The following is a 17,002-nucleotide window of genomic DNA, read 5'->3' on the forward strand; positions in this document are numbered from 1 at the left end:
GATACCAGAGCAGAATTTGCACTTAGTTTTCTCTTGTATTTGCTCTTTAAAAAGCAAATTAAGCGCTGGTCTGCACTGGGGGGTGGGGTGGGGTGGGATGGATCTAAGATACACAACTTCAGCGACACTATTCGCGTAGCTGAAGTCAAAGTATCTTAGTTTGACTTACCTGGCCGTCCTCGCGGCGGTGAGTCGACTGCTGCCGCTCCCCCGTCAACGCGGCTTATTCCTCCTGCTGAGGTAGAGTATGGGCGTCGATTCGTGGATTGATTTATCACGTCTAGACAAGATGCGATAAATCGATCCCTGATAGATAGATTACTACCCACCGATCCGGCGGGTAGTATAGTCGTACCCTAAAGCCCTTCATATTCCGCTTTTTCCAAATGTTGCTCTGATTTCAGAGCCTATTGTCTGCATTGCTTTGGAATACAAGTCACAAAATTAGTTTATTTCTGCCACCTAAGTTAAACAGTTAAATTAGCTTCCTATCTGTTAGGCTTCATTGGCATGCAAGTATGTGTCGGAGCTATGCATCTTCCTTTGCTTGCCTGATTTTGGTGTCAGAGAAAAAAATAGTTATTTTATATAAATTAAGATAAAAGAATATCTCAGATCTTTTCAACACTTGAAATGTATGACATGATTTAAAAAGAAAGAGGGCTGTGCTCATTTCACACCCAACATAAAAATCAGATTTTCTAATAGCATAGCATAGTATACTTTTAAAAAATGAAAAAACAAAAACAAAAAACCCAACCCACTAACAGGAAGAAGCAGTTTATTAGAAGATGTGTGTGAGAAATGTTTGCTTGTAAAGCATTAAAATATAAAATAAATTTAGAAGAATTTTGACTCACTGTTTAGGGAGAAGATTTTAAACACACCTTTTCCCTGAAGCCAAAATGAGTATGGTGATATAGGGGGAGTTTATATATAGAATATAGTCCGAAGGATGCAGGAAGCAAGTGGATGGGCTACATAAACCTTTTTCCATTCCCAGACCTTTACTGTGAAAGTTACTTGCAATCTAAAAAATTATATACCTTTTCCTTGCATTCTTTTCAGTTTGCTATTAGAATATTTGTTAGAATACTAGGGGCCAAGTACTTCCTTCAGAGCCACAAGCCAGTACTTAGCAGAAGGCAGAATTTGGCCTTAAAGAAGAATATAATGTTGTGGGTTAGATTGATCAAGTAGAGAACAGAGCCAAGAGTATTTCTCCTCTATCTTCAGAACAGTGGAGCCTTTCTAAGAGAAGACTGACTGTACATTTTGTTGTGACTCAGAGTTAATGTGGTACGCTGGAAAAAGGATGCTAAGCAGCATAGATTTGTATGTCTGTAGCTCTTCTGCCCATTTCTGCAGTGAATCTTTCTTTATGCCTGACCTGCTTTTAGTTCCCTTAGATGGTGTGAGGTCTCTGCACTTACACGCTTTCTCAAAGCATCAGCTCTGAAATGTCAGACTGGACCAGAAAGGGCAGCAGCTAACTGAATTGAGTATTAGCTTTTCATTTCCAGTGTCTTATTGGAGGGCCAGATCAGCTACTCTGTACCCACATTGCTAAGAACTCTCACTCCTAATTAAGCATGGGTTAGGATGAATAAACTACAAAAAGTCTTGAATCTGAACTAGCCAACAGCCTGAATTCCTGTACCTCTGACCCTAGAGAATGTGATCAGTTCTAGGAGGGAAGTACAGTAAGTGTAGGTTCATCTTGTATAGCTGTTCATGTCAAAACTAGCCTCTGATCAGGGTTAACATTTCATCCTAAGAATTGTCCTTTATTTGACCCCACAATAGCAAAAAATGTAGCTTCTCCATCCATATTGAAATAAATTGATTGTAAATATTTCTGTTGATATACAGGAGGAAAGTGGAGCTATACAGGAGGAAAGGGGAGCTATGCGTTGGCATGTAGTATAATCATTCCTCAATCTTTTGTAGGTTGGGAGTATTAACCCAGCAGAAAACTTCCGTGTTCTAGTGAGGCAAAAGAATGCTAACTTCAAGGAAGGTAAGTTGCTTTTATCTGCCTTAACTCTGTTTAACAGCAGCTTCAGTGTTCAAATGGCCATAACAGAAAAATCATCACCAGAGTTGGCACTAATTGGCCCTCTTGTTGACAGCCTCAGCTAAGGGCAGGGATTGTGTGAACTGGATAAACTGAACATTCTGCTCATTTACGGAGAAGTGGTTTTTCTGGATCAGGATTGAGGCATGTTGGCAGGACAGCATGTGAGAAGGCTGTCCTGCTACTGCTGATTTATCCTGTTCTGTGAAAAATAAGAATTTAGTTTCTAATAATCTGCATAAATAAATAGGTTTCAGAGTAGCAGCCATATTAGTCTGTTTCCGTAAAAAGAAGAGGAGTACTTGTGGCACCTTAGAGACAAAGTTATTTGAGCGTAAGCTTCCGATGAAGTGGGCTGTAGCCCACGAAACTTATGCTCAAATAAATTTATTAGTCTCTAAGGTGCCACAAGTACTCCTATAAATAAATAGGTATCCCCTATTACAGTGGGTCTCACACTTCTTTACTGGTGATCCCTTTCATATCACAAGCCTCTGAGTGTGACCCGCCTATAAATTAAACACCCTTTTAAATATATTTAACACCATTATAAATGCTGGAGGCAAGCAGGGTTTGGGGTGGAAGTTGACAGCTCACGACCCCCCATATATTGACCTCGTGACCCCCTGAGGGGTCCCGACCCCCAGTTTGAGAACCTCTGCCCTATTACTCTTGTGAGTGAGTGAATGAGGATAGGTGGATTTAGGGGAGAAGTGAAAGTGAGAGTATGAATAATTAGCTAGTATATGAATGATGGGAGATAGGAAGGCAGCACTTGTATGTATTAAAGGTGCACTCAATCAGCCTATTATTCAGCACACAGAAAAGAAAAGAAGGGGGACATTGATGTAGAGGCGAGAGGAAGTGCAGACAGCAGTGACCAATCCATTGACTGTGATATTTGCATGTCCTGATCTTGAAAATTTCCCTCTCCTCACCCCCATGGGGTTGGCCATCATTTTCGCATAATACCTAGGAATTCTGAAAATATTCATAGAGCACAGTTACAGTGGAATGAGTAAAAGACTTACAGCTGCAAACGAGACCCAGCCTGGAGTATAATGAGAAGAATGATCCTGTACTAAGGTGCAGACAGGTGCGGCAGTTTCAGGTGGTGCCTCTCAGAAAATGTTAAAGGGACCCTCTGTCTCTGAAAACCTTGGCTTTCAGGAGTGGGCAGAATGTGTTCAGAATTCGGGTACCTCTACACTACAGGATTATTCCGATTTTACATAAACCGGTTTTGTAACCGATTGTATAAAGTCGAGTGCACGTGGCCACACAAAGCACAATAATTTGGCGGTGTGTGTCCATGTACCGAGGCTAGCATTGATTTCTGGAGCGTTGCACTGTGGGTAGCTATCCTGTAGCTATCCCATAGTTCCCGCAGTCTCCCCCACCCATTGGAATTCTGGGTTGAGATCCCAGTGCATGATGGTGCAAAAACAGTGTCGCGGGTAAATGTCATCACTCATTCCTTCCTCCGTGAAAGCAACGGCAGACAATCATTTCACGCCCCTTTTTCCCTGGATTGCCCTGGCAGACGCCATAGCATGGCAACCATGGAGCACGTTTTGCCTTTTGTCACTGTCACCGTATGTATATTGGATGCCGCTGACAGAGGTGGCACTGCAGTGCTACACAGCAGCATTCATTTGCCTTCGCAAGGTAGCAGAGACGATTACCAGTCATTCTGTACCATCTGCTGTGCCATTGTAAATTGGCGATGAGATGACGGTTATCAGTCGTTCTGTACCGTCTGCTGCTGTCATGGGTGCTCCTGGCTGACCTTCGCTGAGGTCGGCCAGGGGCACAAAGACAAAAATGGGAATGACTCCCCGGGTCATTCCCTCCTTTATGGTTTATCTAAAAATAGAGTCAGTCCTGCCTAGAATATGGGGCAAGTGTACTAGAGAACCAGTGTATCAGAGAACCAGAGAGCACAGCTGCTCTGTGTCAGATCCCACAGAAATGATGAGCTGCATGCTATTCCAGGGGATGCCCCTGCAACAATCCCACCCGTTGCTTCCCTCCTCCCCCAAACCTCCTGGGCTACCGTTGCAGGGTCCCCCTATTTGTGTGATGAAGTAATAAAGAATGCAGGAATAAGAAACACTGACTTTTTAGTGAGATAAAATGAGAGGGAGCTGCTATGATAGTCCAGGCAGGATATTAAACGGTGAGGGGGAGAGGAGTCCAGCATCCCGCTGCTATGATAGTCCAGGCAGTACAGAATCTTTTCTTTAGACATGAAGGGGGGGGGGTGATGGAGTTCAGCCCCCAGTTGCTATGATGAGGACGGTTACCAGCCGTTCTGTACCATCTGCCAGGAATAACCGGGAGTCATTCCTATTTTTACCCAGGCGCCCCCGGCCGACCTTACCTGAGGCCAGCCAGGAGCACTCACGGGATGATGACGAGGACAGCTACCAGTCCTACTGCACTGTACCGTCTGCCACCGGGGAAGGGAGGGGAGAGGATGCTGCTGTTCAGTGCCGCAGCACCCCATCTACCAGCAGCATGCAGTAGACATACGGTGACATTGAAAAAAGTCAAGAAATGATTTTTTTCCCTTTTCTTTCACCGAGGGGGTGGGTGGGAGGGAGAGTAAATTGACAAGATATACCCTGAACCACCCCGGACAATGTGTTTGACCCTACAGGCATTGGGAGCTCAGCCAAGAATGCAAATGCTTTTCGGAGACTGCGGGGACTGTGGGATAGCTGGAGTCCTCAGTACCCCCTCCCTTCCTCCATGAGCATCCATTTGATTCTTTGGCTTTCCGTTATGCTTGTCACATAGCACTGTGCTGTGGACTCTGTATCATAGCCTGGAGATTTTTGTTCAAATGCTTTGGCATTTCATCTTCTGTAATGGAGCTCTGATAGAACAGATTTGTCTCCCCATACAGCGATCAGATCCAGTATCTCCCGTTTGGTCCATGCTGGAGCTCTTTTTGGATTTGGGACTGCATCGCCACCTGTGCTGATCAGAGCTCCGCGCTGGGCAAACAGGAAATGCAATTCAAAAGTTCGCAGGGCTTTTCCTGTCTACCTGGCCAGTGCATCCGAGTTCAGATTGCTTCCCAGAGCGGTCATAATGGTGCACTGTGGGATACCGCCCGGAGGCCAATACCGTTGATTTGCGGCCACACTAACCCTAAACCGATATGGTAATACCGATTTCAGCACTACTCCTCTCGTCAGGGAAGAGTACAGAAACCGGTTTAAAGAGCCCTTTATATCGATATAAAGGGCCTCGTTGTGTGGACGGGTACAGCGTTAAATCGATTTAACACTGCTAAAATCGGTATAAACGCGTAGTGTAGACCAGGCCTTCATCTTCTCTTTTTAGTATTTGGGAACCTGCTCTTTTGCATCAAAGCCCCCTTCTGGTGACTGATAGTGATTGCATGTTAGGAACAGTACAAGTGAGAAAGAAACTGCTTTGAAATGCTGGGAAATGAGAGAATCTGCTATTTTTAGTGGGAGGGGATTGGGGAAAGATTTTCACTTATATTGGATCTTGAATTCCTTCTATGAGACCTTGCTTTTCCTTTCCCCCCACGATCCATTTGTTGGGACTAGCTGTGCTTTTCTTCTGCCCAGGTAAACGCAGGGCTCCTACCTTGGTTGCTGCCCCAGTAGGAGGCACTTAGTGGATTTGCAGGTGGCCTGTAGGCTGGTGGTGGTCAAAGTGCAGCCCATAGAGTTGTGCAAGGAGGCTCATGGGTGCCAGCTTTTTTATGGGTGTTTGGCTGCTGGAAGCTACGTTCTTGGAATGCATTCGTTGTTCCCTCTTGATCCAAGCAGCCTGGTCTCTTTTCTGACCTGGGCAGTCTCCCACAACCCCACGTCCATATTAAGGAAGGCAATTTCAGGCTACTCTATTTTTTGCGAAATAAATGCGGCAGTCAATATTAGCAGTGGTAAAGCAGAATAACTACCAAAATGCATGGAATGCCACCGTTAGATGTGCTGATATAAAAGCATGTAAGGTCACTGTTAAGATTTTGCATTATAGTGTAAGTTGGATAAAGTTGGGTATGTATTGCTGCCTCTAGGAGATAGAATTGAAAGCCTTATGGAGCATGTTAACAATAGTGTTGGAGGCAATATTAAGATGTAAAGGGCTGCACAAGTTTTTCTGCTTATTATTTTCATTCTTTTAAGGTTTTGAGTAGATGAGGTGTGTCCCGCCACAACCTATTGCCACTAAATGTAGTGTCTGTTTGCTAATCAAAACAAAAGGTATCTGCACAGTGTATTTCATGAGTATTTCACTCAGTTCTTTGCACCTTTGAAACATAGATTGATGTGTATGCTAAGTTGTATATACATTTATGAATACAGTCTGTTAAAGCTTATATCACTGTTTATTGCCCAAAATTTTGATAGTTAAAACTCACTTAAATTATAAACAAATGTCCTGTTTTTTTTTAAATGGTTTTTAATTCAAGCAAACAGCAGAAATCCCCTCATTCAGAAATGTTATTTGACATGGTGCTTCCAAATCTCAGAAACATCAAAAGGCAATGGATTATACTGTAGGCCAAAGTGGGATCCAAATAAAAACCATAAATAAAATACTCTGTTGCAGCAATTAAGTAAATCATATAGGAAAGGGATTTAAGCTACAAATACTAAAATCTGCATAATGGACATACTGAAAACTATTTATATTTAAGGTTATATTTAAACTTGTCCGTTATTCAGTAACTGTCCCTGAAGTGGTTGCCACCTGTGTTTGGATGGCTTTTGTCACTTCCAGCAATCTGCCTTTGTTTTGTGTATGATATGGGCTATAATTACAGGATATGGTTATATGGAATGTAGCTCAGATACCCATTAAGGAAGAGAGATGGGAGACACTGTGTAAATAAAAACGTTTTCAGCACATCCATTTTTCTTCTTTAAAGCCCTTAATAGCTTGATATATAAAAAAATTACAGACATACTTTTTAATGGCTTGATATATTGCTTTCTTGTGGTGTATAATCGTGGACTCTGCCTTAAACCTGCTGAATGGTTTTGGATTTTTGTACTTTTGGTATCATACTTCAGGAGGGAAATATTTTTTTCTTGCAGAAAATGTGAAATGTAAACCCCCTATGCAGAGAGAGATATATTATGTGGCATTCAAATAGTTTATTGAAAAAAGTAACCAGATACCAACCTGCATTTCATTATTTTAAAATTTGACATAAAAATGAGAGAAAAGAGAGTTTGTGCTCTATTTTGCTTCTTTATGCGGTAGAAAGAATGCCTGAGAGTCTTCCATGCTAGGCAGAATCTCAATTTCTAATGAAAAATGGAAAAAAAAAATGAGGAATAAAAAAAATCCTGTGATGACTGAAGACCTAGTCAAATGACGACTTTGCAAGAGCCAAGAGAGTAAAAGTGAAGCTACTAAGAGGAGAAAGGATTTTTAATCAGACTGCTTTAATATTTTGGAGAAAGAAAGGGTTTTTTTTAGAAATTGAAGTTTCATAGGTATTAAAAAAGTCGTATTTTAAAAATCAACCCCGCCACCACCTCCTTTCTCCGTTATTAAGGTGAGGACTCTAATGATACACATATTGTACTATCCCCAACAAGTTCTCCAGCAAAACCATTGAAGCCATGTTTCTGGTATTTCCCAGGTTAAAACAACAACAACAACAAACCCTTCAGAAAGGCTTGACAGGATGTTTTTTGTTTTAAAGAAGTGAAGAAGGGTACAAGCTGGTCCTGTGCAGTGACTACACTAGCACTTTAAAGCTATTGCACCTCGCAAGAGTGGGCTGTAACTTTGTGGTATTCATGGAAGAAAGCAGTGTGCGTGCTAAGTAAACAGAGGGCTATGTGCTGAGTTTCACAGAATACACAATGTATAACCCTTTTAAAGCCAGCTCACTGAAAGTATATGTATCTATTGGGGATGATTAGAGAATGTCCTGATTTAGACAGGCACAAGAATTGTCCCGATTTCAAAGAGGCAGGGGCGGAAGCGCTTTCTGAGACTGGCACTCCAATTTGTTGCCAAACCATAATCATCTTCACTTTGTAATTGAAGCATGTGTGGTTTGTCGCTGTACATTGCCACTCTGGCTGACATGATCTGCTGTATTTGAGGAGGCCGACTTACTAGCGTGATAATTATTGCGGGTGAAGCTGACATTTTTCATAGTCTGTGGTTTTTTTTCAAATAGCTTCAGTCTCTATTTTACTGTTTGTGGCCACAAAGATGTCATTTTATGCAGGTCTTGCTCAGAGTAGGTTACAAGTGCTCAGTCATCCACAAAGAGCAGTTCCTCTAATAAGAGCTTCTGACAACTTTGTCAGTGCATGCAAATAAAATAAATTAGTTTGTCTGAGTGAAATCTAATCTTTACTCCAGGGATAGATCAGGAATTGCTTCATCTACCATTGCTTCAAAGAAAAGTCTAAAACACAGCAGGGACATTATGCACCCTGCCATCATTATAGTGCCAAAAGGGTTGAACATCATTTCACCTGGATAGACTTTTACAAGCATGCTGTCTATTCTCTAATTGTTGGATAACAGTGGACATCTTATCCTAACAGCCATATTTTCTTATAAGCCCCTAGAGACTAGGATTACTGGCAGACTTGAGTTAGATTGATAAAATAATGTGCATAGGTGTCATGGCTTTTTCCTCACTTTGAACTTTAGAGTTCAAGAAGTGGGGACCTGCGTGATTACTTTTAAGCTTAATTACTAACTTAAATTTGGTACGCTGCCACCAGCCAGAAGTCAGTGTTTGGCACACTTTCTGTTCCCCCAAAACCTTCCCTGGGGAACCCAAGACCCAAACCCCTTGGGTCTTAAAACAAGGAGAAATTAACCATCCCCCTCTTTTTCACTCCAGACTCTCCCCTCCCTGGGTTGCCTTGAGAGGCTTACACAGATTCAAACTCCTTGGATCTTAAAACAAAGAGGAATTAACCGTCCTCCTCCTCTTCCCCCACCAATCCCTGGTGAGTTCAGACTCAATCCCTTGGATTCTAAAACAAGGAAAAATCAATCAGGTTCTTAAAACAAAAGCTTTTAATTAAAGAAAGAAAAGGTAATAATTATCTCTGTAAAATCAGGATGGAAAATGCTTTACAGGGTACTCAGATTCATATAGACTAGAGGGACCCGCCCCCCGCCTGAGATTCAAAGTTAGAGCAAACAGAGGTAAAAATCCTTCCAGCAAAAACACCATTTACAAGTTGAGGAAACACAAACATAAGACTAATCCGCCTTGCCTGGCTATTACTTACTATTTTGAAACATGAAAGACTGATTCAGAAAGATTGGGAAAGCCTGGGTGTACGTCTGGTCCCTCTTAGCCCCAAGAGCGAACAATGAACAAAACAAAAAGCACAAACAACGGCTTCCCTCCACCAAGATTTGAAAGTATCTTGTCCCCCTATTGATCCTCTGGTCAGGTGTCAGCCAGGTTCACTGAGCTTCTTAACCCTTTACAGGTAAAAGAGACATTAACCCTTAACTATCTGTTTATGACAATAGGTCTTTTGTTTGGTTCTGTGAATTTTTCTTGCAATTGGTTAGCATCAAAAATCTTATCAGACAGCCTGCGTTGTGGCCAAAACACAGAGTGTTTAGATTAGATGTACTTTCAGTATTCTCCTAGTAAAGCGGTATTGCTGCAATTACATATGTGGAATTTATGGTGAAGAGCACTATAGAAATGTCTAGAAAGAATTAGTAATACCACTGTCACTCTTTGAATCTTTGAGCTTGTTGCAATGTTGTCAATTTTTCTTACTTCCAAACATTTCAGAGAAATGACATTAGGCAGTCAATCAGTGCATCACATCCACATGTATAGCTCTCCGTAAGTATCCTATCCTGCCTAGGAGACTCATAGTGAATCCATTGCTTTGCAAATCTCCTCATAAATAGAAATTATATCCAGGTTGGTTTATATCAGATTGTTTCATGTTGGTAAGTGAATTGCTATGATGATAGATTTGCTTTGGAAATTTAGCAAATGTTCACACCAGGGGTGGTACTTTCTTGATAAGCATCTCTGTATATAGAAGTGCAGCAAAGATTATTACGGTTTATTATAAAACACTAGTATTTCTTGTTAGTATATTTTGATTTTAGTTCACCTGCTTGCTTACTACCCCAGGTATCTTTCATACATCAGAGATAGTTTGGACTTTGCTGCCAGATACACCAAAATCTATGACTGATTTGATGAAAATACTTAAGCCATTAGAAGATTTGTGTATTAAATTGCTTGGAAGTTCTCCTTAAATCTGCTTCTTATCTGCAGATTATTGGTCATCCAAAGCAGTCGCTCAGCTACTACCAGTTATATCTTTCATTGTATATAGTCCATTTCTCCTCAATATCTAACTAAGCATTGTTTCTTGTATTGTGTTTTGGCCCAAACACAACACAATACAAGATTATATATGAGTGTTTATTCACTACTGCGTCTTTAAAGCAATGCAGTTCTTATTTCTTGACTACTTGGCTTGAGGACTTTAGAAGTTGAACTTGTATGTATGTTTATTGTCTTGGAACAAAGTAGCTGCTGCTTGATTGATTTTGCCTGCTAAGGTGACACTTTACTGAGGTATGGTAGTTGCCTTGTGCAAGAAACTACTTGGAGAGTCACAAACAGGAGCTGAGAATGCCTTGAAGGTCAAGTTTGTGGAACCATTACTAAACTAAGGGTATGTCTACAGTACGAAATTAATTCAAACTTATTCTATTAGAATTTTCGGAAGCGATTTTACACATTCGGTGTTATGTGTCCCCACTAAAGTGCGTGAATTCGGTGGAGTGCATCCACAGTACTGAGGCTAGCATTGAATGTCGGAGCAGTGCACATTGGGAAGCTATCCCACAGTCCTCGCCCCCCATTGGAATTGTGGGTTAAGCTCCCAGTGCATGATGGGGCAAAAACATTCTTGCGGATATTTCTGGATGTGTGCCGTCACTCGCTCCTCCCCCCGTGAAAGCTATGACAGACGACATACTGTCAGCAGATGGTGCAATACGGTGCATCGCCCGTCTCCTGGTACTATGAATCTACCTCGCATGTCCTCTTGTCTTTCTATCTACTCTTTTATCTGACCATTTCCTGCCTTTTTTTGGCTACCGTGAACCGAGCAGCACAGCTTCCACCACAAACTCTGCTCTCCCGCTCTTGCATCACTAGCTAATTTTTCCATATTGTCTGTCCTGGGGCCGCGTGCAAGCTACAGAAGACAACAATTCCCTGCCGTTTTTCGGCCATCGTGAACTGAGCCACACAGCTTTCACCTCAAACTCTGCTCACGCTTCCGCTGCAAGCTCTGCTCTCCTGCTCTTGTAGCTCTAGCGAGCTTCCTGACCCCGTGAAAGTTACAGAAGACAACCATTTACTGCCTTTTATCAGCCGTCTTGAACCGAACAGCTCTCCTATGTTTCGCGCTCTTTTTCCAGGATTACCCATGCAGGCGCCATAGCGCGGCAATCACGGAGCCGACTCAGATCTCCGCTGCAGTTTGACCATTGTAAATACCTTGCGCATTATCCGGCAGTATGTGCAGTACCTGCAAAACTGAGCAAAGAAGCGACGACAGTGCTATTACTATACCGAGGAGGACATGGACACAGACGTTCCTAGAAGCATAGCAAGTGGCGATTGAGAAATCATGGTGGCATTGGGCCAGGTTCATGCCATGGAACGCTGATTCTGGGCCCGGGAAACAAGCACAGACTGGTGGAACCCTATAGTGTTGCAGGTTTGGGATGATTCCTAGTGGCTGCAAAACTTTTGTATGCGTAGGGCCACTTTCATGAAACTTTGTGACATGCTGTCCCCTGCCCTGAAGTGCAAAGACCCTACCATGAGAGCAGCCCGCACAGTTGAGAAGCGAGTGGCCATAGCACTGTGGAAGCTTGCAATGCCTGACAGCTACCGGTCAGTCGGGAATCAGTTTGGAGTGTGCAAACCTACTGTAGGGCCTGCTGTGCTGCAAGTAGCCAACGCAGTCATTGACCAGCTGCTATCAAGGATAGTGACATGGGGAAATGTGCAGACTATTGTGGATGGCTTTAATGCGCTGGGGTTCCCTAACTGCGGTGGGGTAATAGACAGATCGCATATCCCTATCTTGGCCCCGGCACACCGGGGCGACCAGTACGTAAACCACAAGGGGGACTTTTCCATGGTGCTGCAAGCACTGGTGGATCACAAGGAACGTTTCGCCGACATCAGTGTGGGATGACCGGGAAAGGTGCATGACACTCACATCTTCAGGAACTCTGGTCTGTTTGAAAAGCTGCAGAAAGGGACTTACTTCCCAGGCCAGAAAATTACTGTTGGGGATGTTGAAATGCCTGTAGTTTTCCTCGAGGACCCAGCCTACCCTTTAATGCCATGGCTCATGAAGCCGTACATAGGCACCCTGGATAGTAGTTAGGAGCAGTTCAACTATAGACTGAGGAAGTGCAGAATGGTGGTAGAATGTGCTTTTGGACATTTGAAAGCATGCTGGCGCAGTTTACTGACTCGGTTAGATCTCAGCACAACGAGTATTCCAATTGTAACTGCTGCTTGTTGTGTGCTCCACAATATCTGTGAGAGTAAAGGGGAGACGTTTATGGCGGGGTGGGAGGTTGAGGCAGCTTGTCTGGTGGCCAGTTTCACACAGCCAGACAACAGGGCAATTAAAAGAGTGCAGCAGGGCACGCTGCGCATCAGAGAAGCTTTGAAAGCCAGTTTCATGACTGGCCAGGGTACAGTGTGACAGTTGTGTTTGTGTCTTTTGAAGTTACCCGCACCCTATATATATGAAAGGAAATAAAGTCAAAATTGTTTAAAAACTGTTCTTTATTATTTGTTGCACAACACACTGAGAGAAATCAGAACGTAGACTGGGGGAAGGGAGGTATTGGGTTAGCGGGGTGGAGGAGGAGGGAAGGACAAATCCAGAAACCAAATCAAATGTTCACATGTGCCAGCTTTCTGCTGCTTGGGTGATCTTCAGGGGTTGTGTGTATGGGTCTCCGTAGTCTCCCCCCTCATGTTCTGATGTGTCTGGGTGAGGAGGCTATGGAACTTGGGGAGGAGGGAGGGCTGTTATACAGGGGCTGCAGCAGCAGTCTGTGGTCTTGCTGCCTTTCCCGCATTAGATCCACCATACAGTGAAGCATGTCAGTTTGCTCCCCCATGAGCTTGACCATAGCGTCCTGCCTGCTCTCATCGCGTGTGTCCCTCCTCTCTTCGAGTTTCTGTAATGCTTTACGGGACTCTGCAATTGTTTGCCTCCATGCATTCAGCTGGGCACTCTCAGTGCAGGAGGACTGCATGAGCTCGGCGAACATGTCGTCCCAAGTTCATTTTTTCAGACTTCTAATCTGGACTAGTCTCTGGGACGGAGTAGATAGGGGCCGCGTCGAAACATTTGCACCTGCGGGAGGAGAAAAAGAGAGGGTATTTTAAAAGATACATTTCAGAGAACAAAGGGGACACTTTGGTGTGAGTAAGCCATCGCACAGGGCCGGGCAACGAAATTCAGCTTGCAGGCAGCCTAGAGGCACGTGGGGTTCTGCTTCTTCTACATTCATTTCAATGCTTTCAAATTGCTGGGCCCCCTTTCCCATAGCAAGCAATGCCTAGTGGGTTTGCCATATAAAGGAATGGCCTGCAGGCTCTCTGGGATGATCGCTTCACACAACACCCCCCGCACCCACTGCGTGGCTCCGATGAGGCTCTGAGCAGGGATGAGCCCTTTAAACTAAACACAAACAGCCCAGTGCAGCTGGGTTTCCCCCTCCTGCCCCCCACCGCCTGGCTCTGATGAGGCTGTCACTCACCAGAAGCACCTTCTCCAGGGTCATGATCCAGGAGCCCGCCTTGGAAGTGGGGGGACGCTATTGGCTCCAGCGTTAAGAATAGTTCCTGGCTAGGGAGGGAAAACGGATTCCCCACTTGCCGCCTGTGCACTCTCCTCATCCTCCAGTGACTCTTCCTCCTTGCTCCATGCAACTCCGCCCTTGCAGGTGTCTGCAGACAGTAGTGGGGTAGTGGTGGTGTCACCCCCCCATAATTGCATGCAGCTCACAGTAGAAGCGGAATGTATGGGGCTGTGGCCCAGAGCGCCTGTTCACCTCCCTGGCTTTTTGGTACGCTTGCCTGAGCTCCTTGATTTTTGTACGACACTGCTATGTGTCCCTGGAGTAGCCTCTTTCTGTCATGGCCTTGGAGACTTTAGCGTATGTATTTACATTCCAAAAAAAGGAACACAGTTCTGCCATAACAGACTCGTCTCCCCAACATGCGATGAGATCCAGTACCTCCCATTCGGACCATGCTGGAACTCATCTGCGAATCCGGGACTGCGTGATCTCCTGTGATGGTGGGCTCTGCAAGGTCGCCTGTGATGATGGACGGTGCTGATGGTCACCTGTGCTGATGGTGACCAAACAGGAAATGAAATTCAAAAGTTCCCGAGGCTTTTCCTGCCCACCTGGCTAGTGCATCGGAGTTGAGAGTGTTGTCCAGAGGTGTCATAAGGGAGCATTCTGGGATAGCTCCCAGACGCCAGTAACGTTGAATTGCGTCCACAATACCTTTAACCTGGGATTGCGATCTCAATTTAAGCGCTACTCCACTTGCTGAGATGGAGTACAGAAATCGGATTAAAGAGTCCTTTAAATCGAAAAAAACAGTTTGGTCATGTGGACGGAATCATTTTTTTTTCGAATTAACTCAGCTAATTCCAAATTAACAGACTAGTGTAGACCAGGCCTAAATGCCACCTCTTACACCTAAAGGTGTTAGAGGAATACTCCAGACATTCCCATATAACCATAGCCTAGCAAGTATGCACTGATAGGAAGAGTTTCAAGCTGGTAAAGACTTGACCTTAAGATGACGGAAGTCTCTGAAATGTAGAATAGTTAATTAGAATCTAATTCTTCCCATGCTTGAGTTACAAATTGATGATCGTCATTGTGTAACAGTTCAATATGTGTTACTAGGTCCTGTAACTGTTGAGCTCTTACTCTGAGCACTGTCATTTCTCACAAATCATTATGATTGGAGCATTGGATGATTCAGGAGATTGGTTATGGGGAGGGGAGCCTTTCATCTGTGGACCAACTAGTTCTAGTTGATAGTGCCTGATTAGTTTTATCATCTGATGGTAGGTATTTTGATATGGAATCTTATCCACTAAGAACTGTATTAGGACCACAAAACAACTGTCTCAGTTGTGCCAGTCAACTGGCAAGGAGGACAAGGGCTGAACTGAATAGACATATAGAAATTGACGCACTTTCATCTTGCACTGCGATGCAGTGGATAAAAAGAGCAGAGTCAATCTGGCATATTTCACCAAAGGTAGAAGCACTAGTAAATGTATCTTCCAACAGAGAATGTCTCCTGCATTGGCAGATTAACTAGATAAATTAATTGCTCTTCTCCTTCTGTAATATCTGATTCTGTAGTTTGCTAATCAAGTAATCACTTAATTCATTATATAACACAATCAGCTGTACCATGGAGAAGAAGCAGGGAAGACCAAAACTTCCTGGTGGTGAGAGGGAAAATGCTGACAGCTGTGACTGCAGGTCAGGGTAACACAGGATTTCCAGCTCCTGCGAAATGTAGTAGTCCTTCTCGTTAGATAGAAAAATTACAAAAGAATGTATCACACCAATGGTCTGAACTTGGTAAAGGCTCTCAGTTTAGATAAGGTAAGGTGTCCATTCTAAAGGCCCTCTGTGTTTGGGGCCCTTATATGGTACATCAGAGACCAACTCTCCAATCAAAAGACCCCAAGACAGCTATGCTTTTCTGGGACAGTTCAGCTAATTGTGTCCAGGATGAAGCTTGAGAGGCCAGAGGTAAGGTATTCTTAGCCAAGAGCCCCCATCTGTGGAACAACCTAGAGCAGGAGATAAGACTGAAGGACACCTGACTCTTATCACATCATGTTGCAAAACTCACCTTTTAGGAAAAGCACAAAGGCCTGCCCATGACAACCAAAACCAAGGAATCATAGAGTCATAGACTTTAAGGTCAGAAGGGACCATTATGATTGTCTAGTCTGACCTCCTGCACAACACAGGCCACAGAATCTCACCCACCCACTCCTGTAATAAACCCCTAACTTATGTCTGAGCTATTGAAGTCCTCAAATCATGGTTTAAAGACTTCAAGGTGCAGAGAATCCTCCAGCAAGTGACCTGTGCCCCACGCTGCAGAGGAAGGCAAAAAAACCCCAGGGCCCCTGCCAATCTGCCCTGGAGGAAAATTCCTTCCCGACCCCAAATATGGCAATCAGCTAAAGCCTGAGCATGTGGGCAAGACTCACCAGTCAGACAGCCAGGAAAGAATTCTCTGTAGTAATTCAGATCCCACCGCATCTAACATCCCATCACAGGGCATTGGGATCACAACGAAAGAGAGAGATGGCTGGTGGGGAGAAGTAAAAGAAAGAAATAATAAGCTAAACTGTCAAACGTAGCAGAGTCAAAGAGCAGAGTCCACTGTGAATGGCTTTGTGCGAGCCTTAGTTACTGTGCTCAACTCTATCTATCTAATGGCAGCCTAAAATCAGTCGCTAGATAGACTAGCCAGAGCAGGGACTGTGGGGCACTTGTGTCCTTGCATGTAACATTCATTAATCATTGCTCCTCTGTCTGAGGACGGACTTGTTTTTGACCAGGCTTTGCCATGATAGTAAAAGACTCTCACTTTAAATTGTGGTGCAGCCCCTTCCTCCCATTATACAGTTGCATCATGACACAATTTGGTGTTTTTTTTAAGTCCCTTAGGACAAATCTCATGAAGTAGCAGTCCAGGGTTTCTAGCATGTAAAACTCCATGTTCTGATGCCTGCGAATGCTATAGAAATTTAAAATTAAAAAAAAAAAGAGAAAGAAAGAAAAAGAAATGTAAAA

The 17,002-nt window shown here is 43.8% G+C and overlaps 1 protein-coding gene across 2 annotated transcripts in view; it reads left to right on the forward strand.

Annotated features, from left to right (window-relative positions):
• XRCC5 (X-ray repair cross complementing 5) overlaps positions 1-17,002 on the forward strand; it is an 80,955-nt gene that overhangs the window by 51,335 nt on the left and 12,618 nt on the right. The window contains exons 16-17 of one of the 2 annotated variants that reach the window (XM_030579948.1): positions 1,951-2,020; positions 11,531-11,808. In XM_030579948.1, coding sequence (XP_030435808.1) covers positions 1,951-2,020; positions 11,531-11,553 — 93 coding nt within the window. In that variant the 3' untranslated portion in view covers positions 11,554-11,808. Of the gene's footprint in view, positions 1-1,950; positions 2,021-11,530; positions 11,809-17,002 lie in introns of those variants that run through there. The other variant, XM_030579947.1, reaches the window with a different exon arrangement.

The sequence above is a fragment of the Gopherus evgoodei genome, chromosome 11, assembly GCF_007399415.2.
Source record: "Gopherus evgoodei ecotype Sinaloan lineage chromosome 11, rGopEvg1_v1.p, whole genome shotgun sequence".
Classification (NCBI taxonomy): Eukaryota; Metazoa; Chordata; order Testudines; family Testudinidae; genus Gopherus; species Gopherus evgoodei.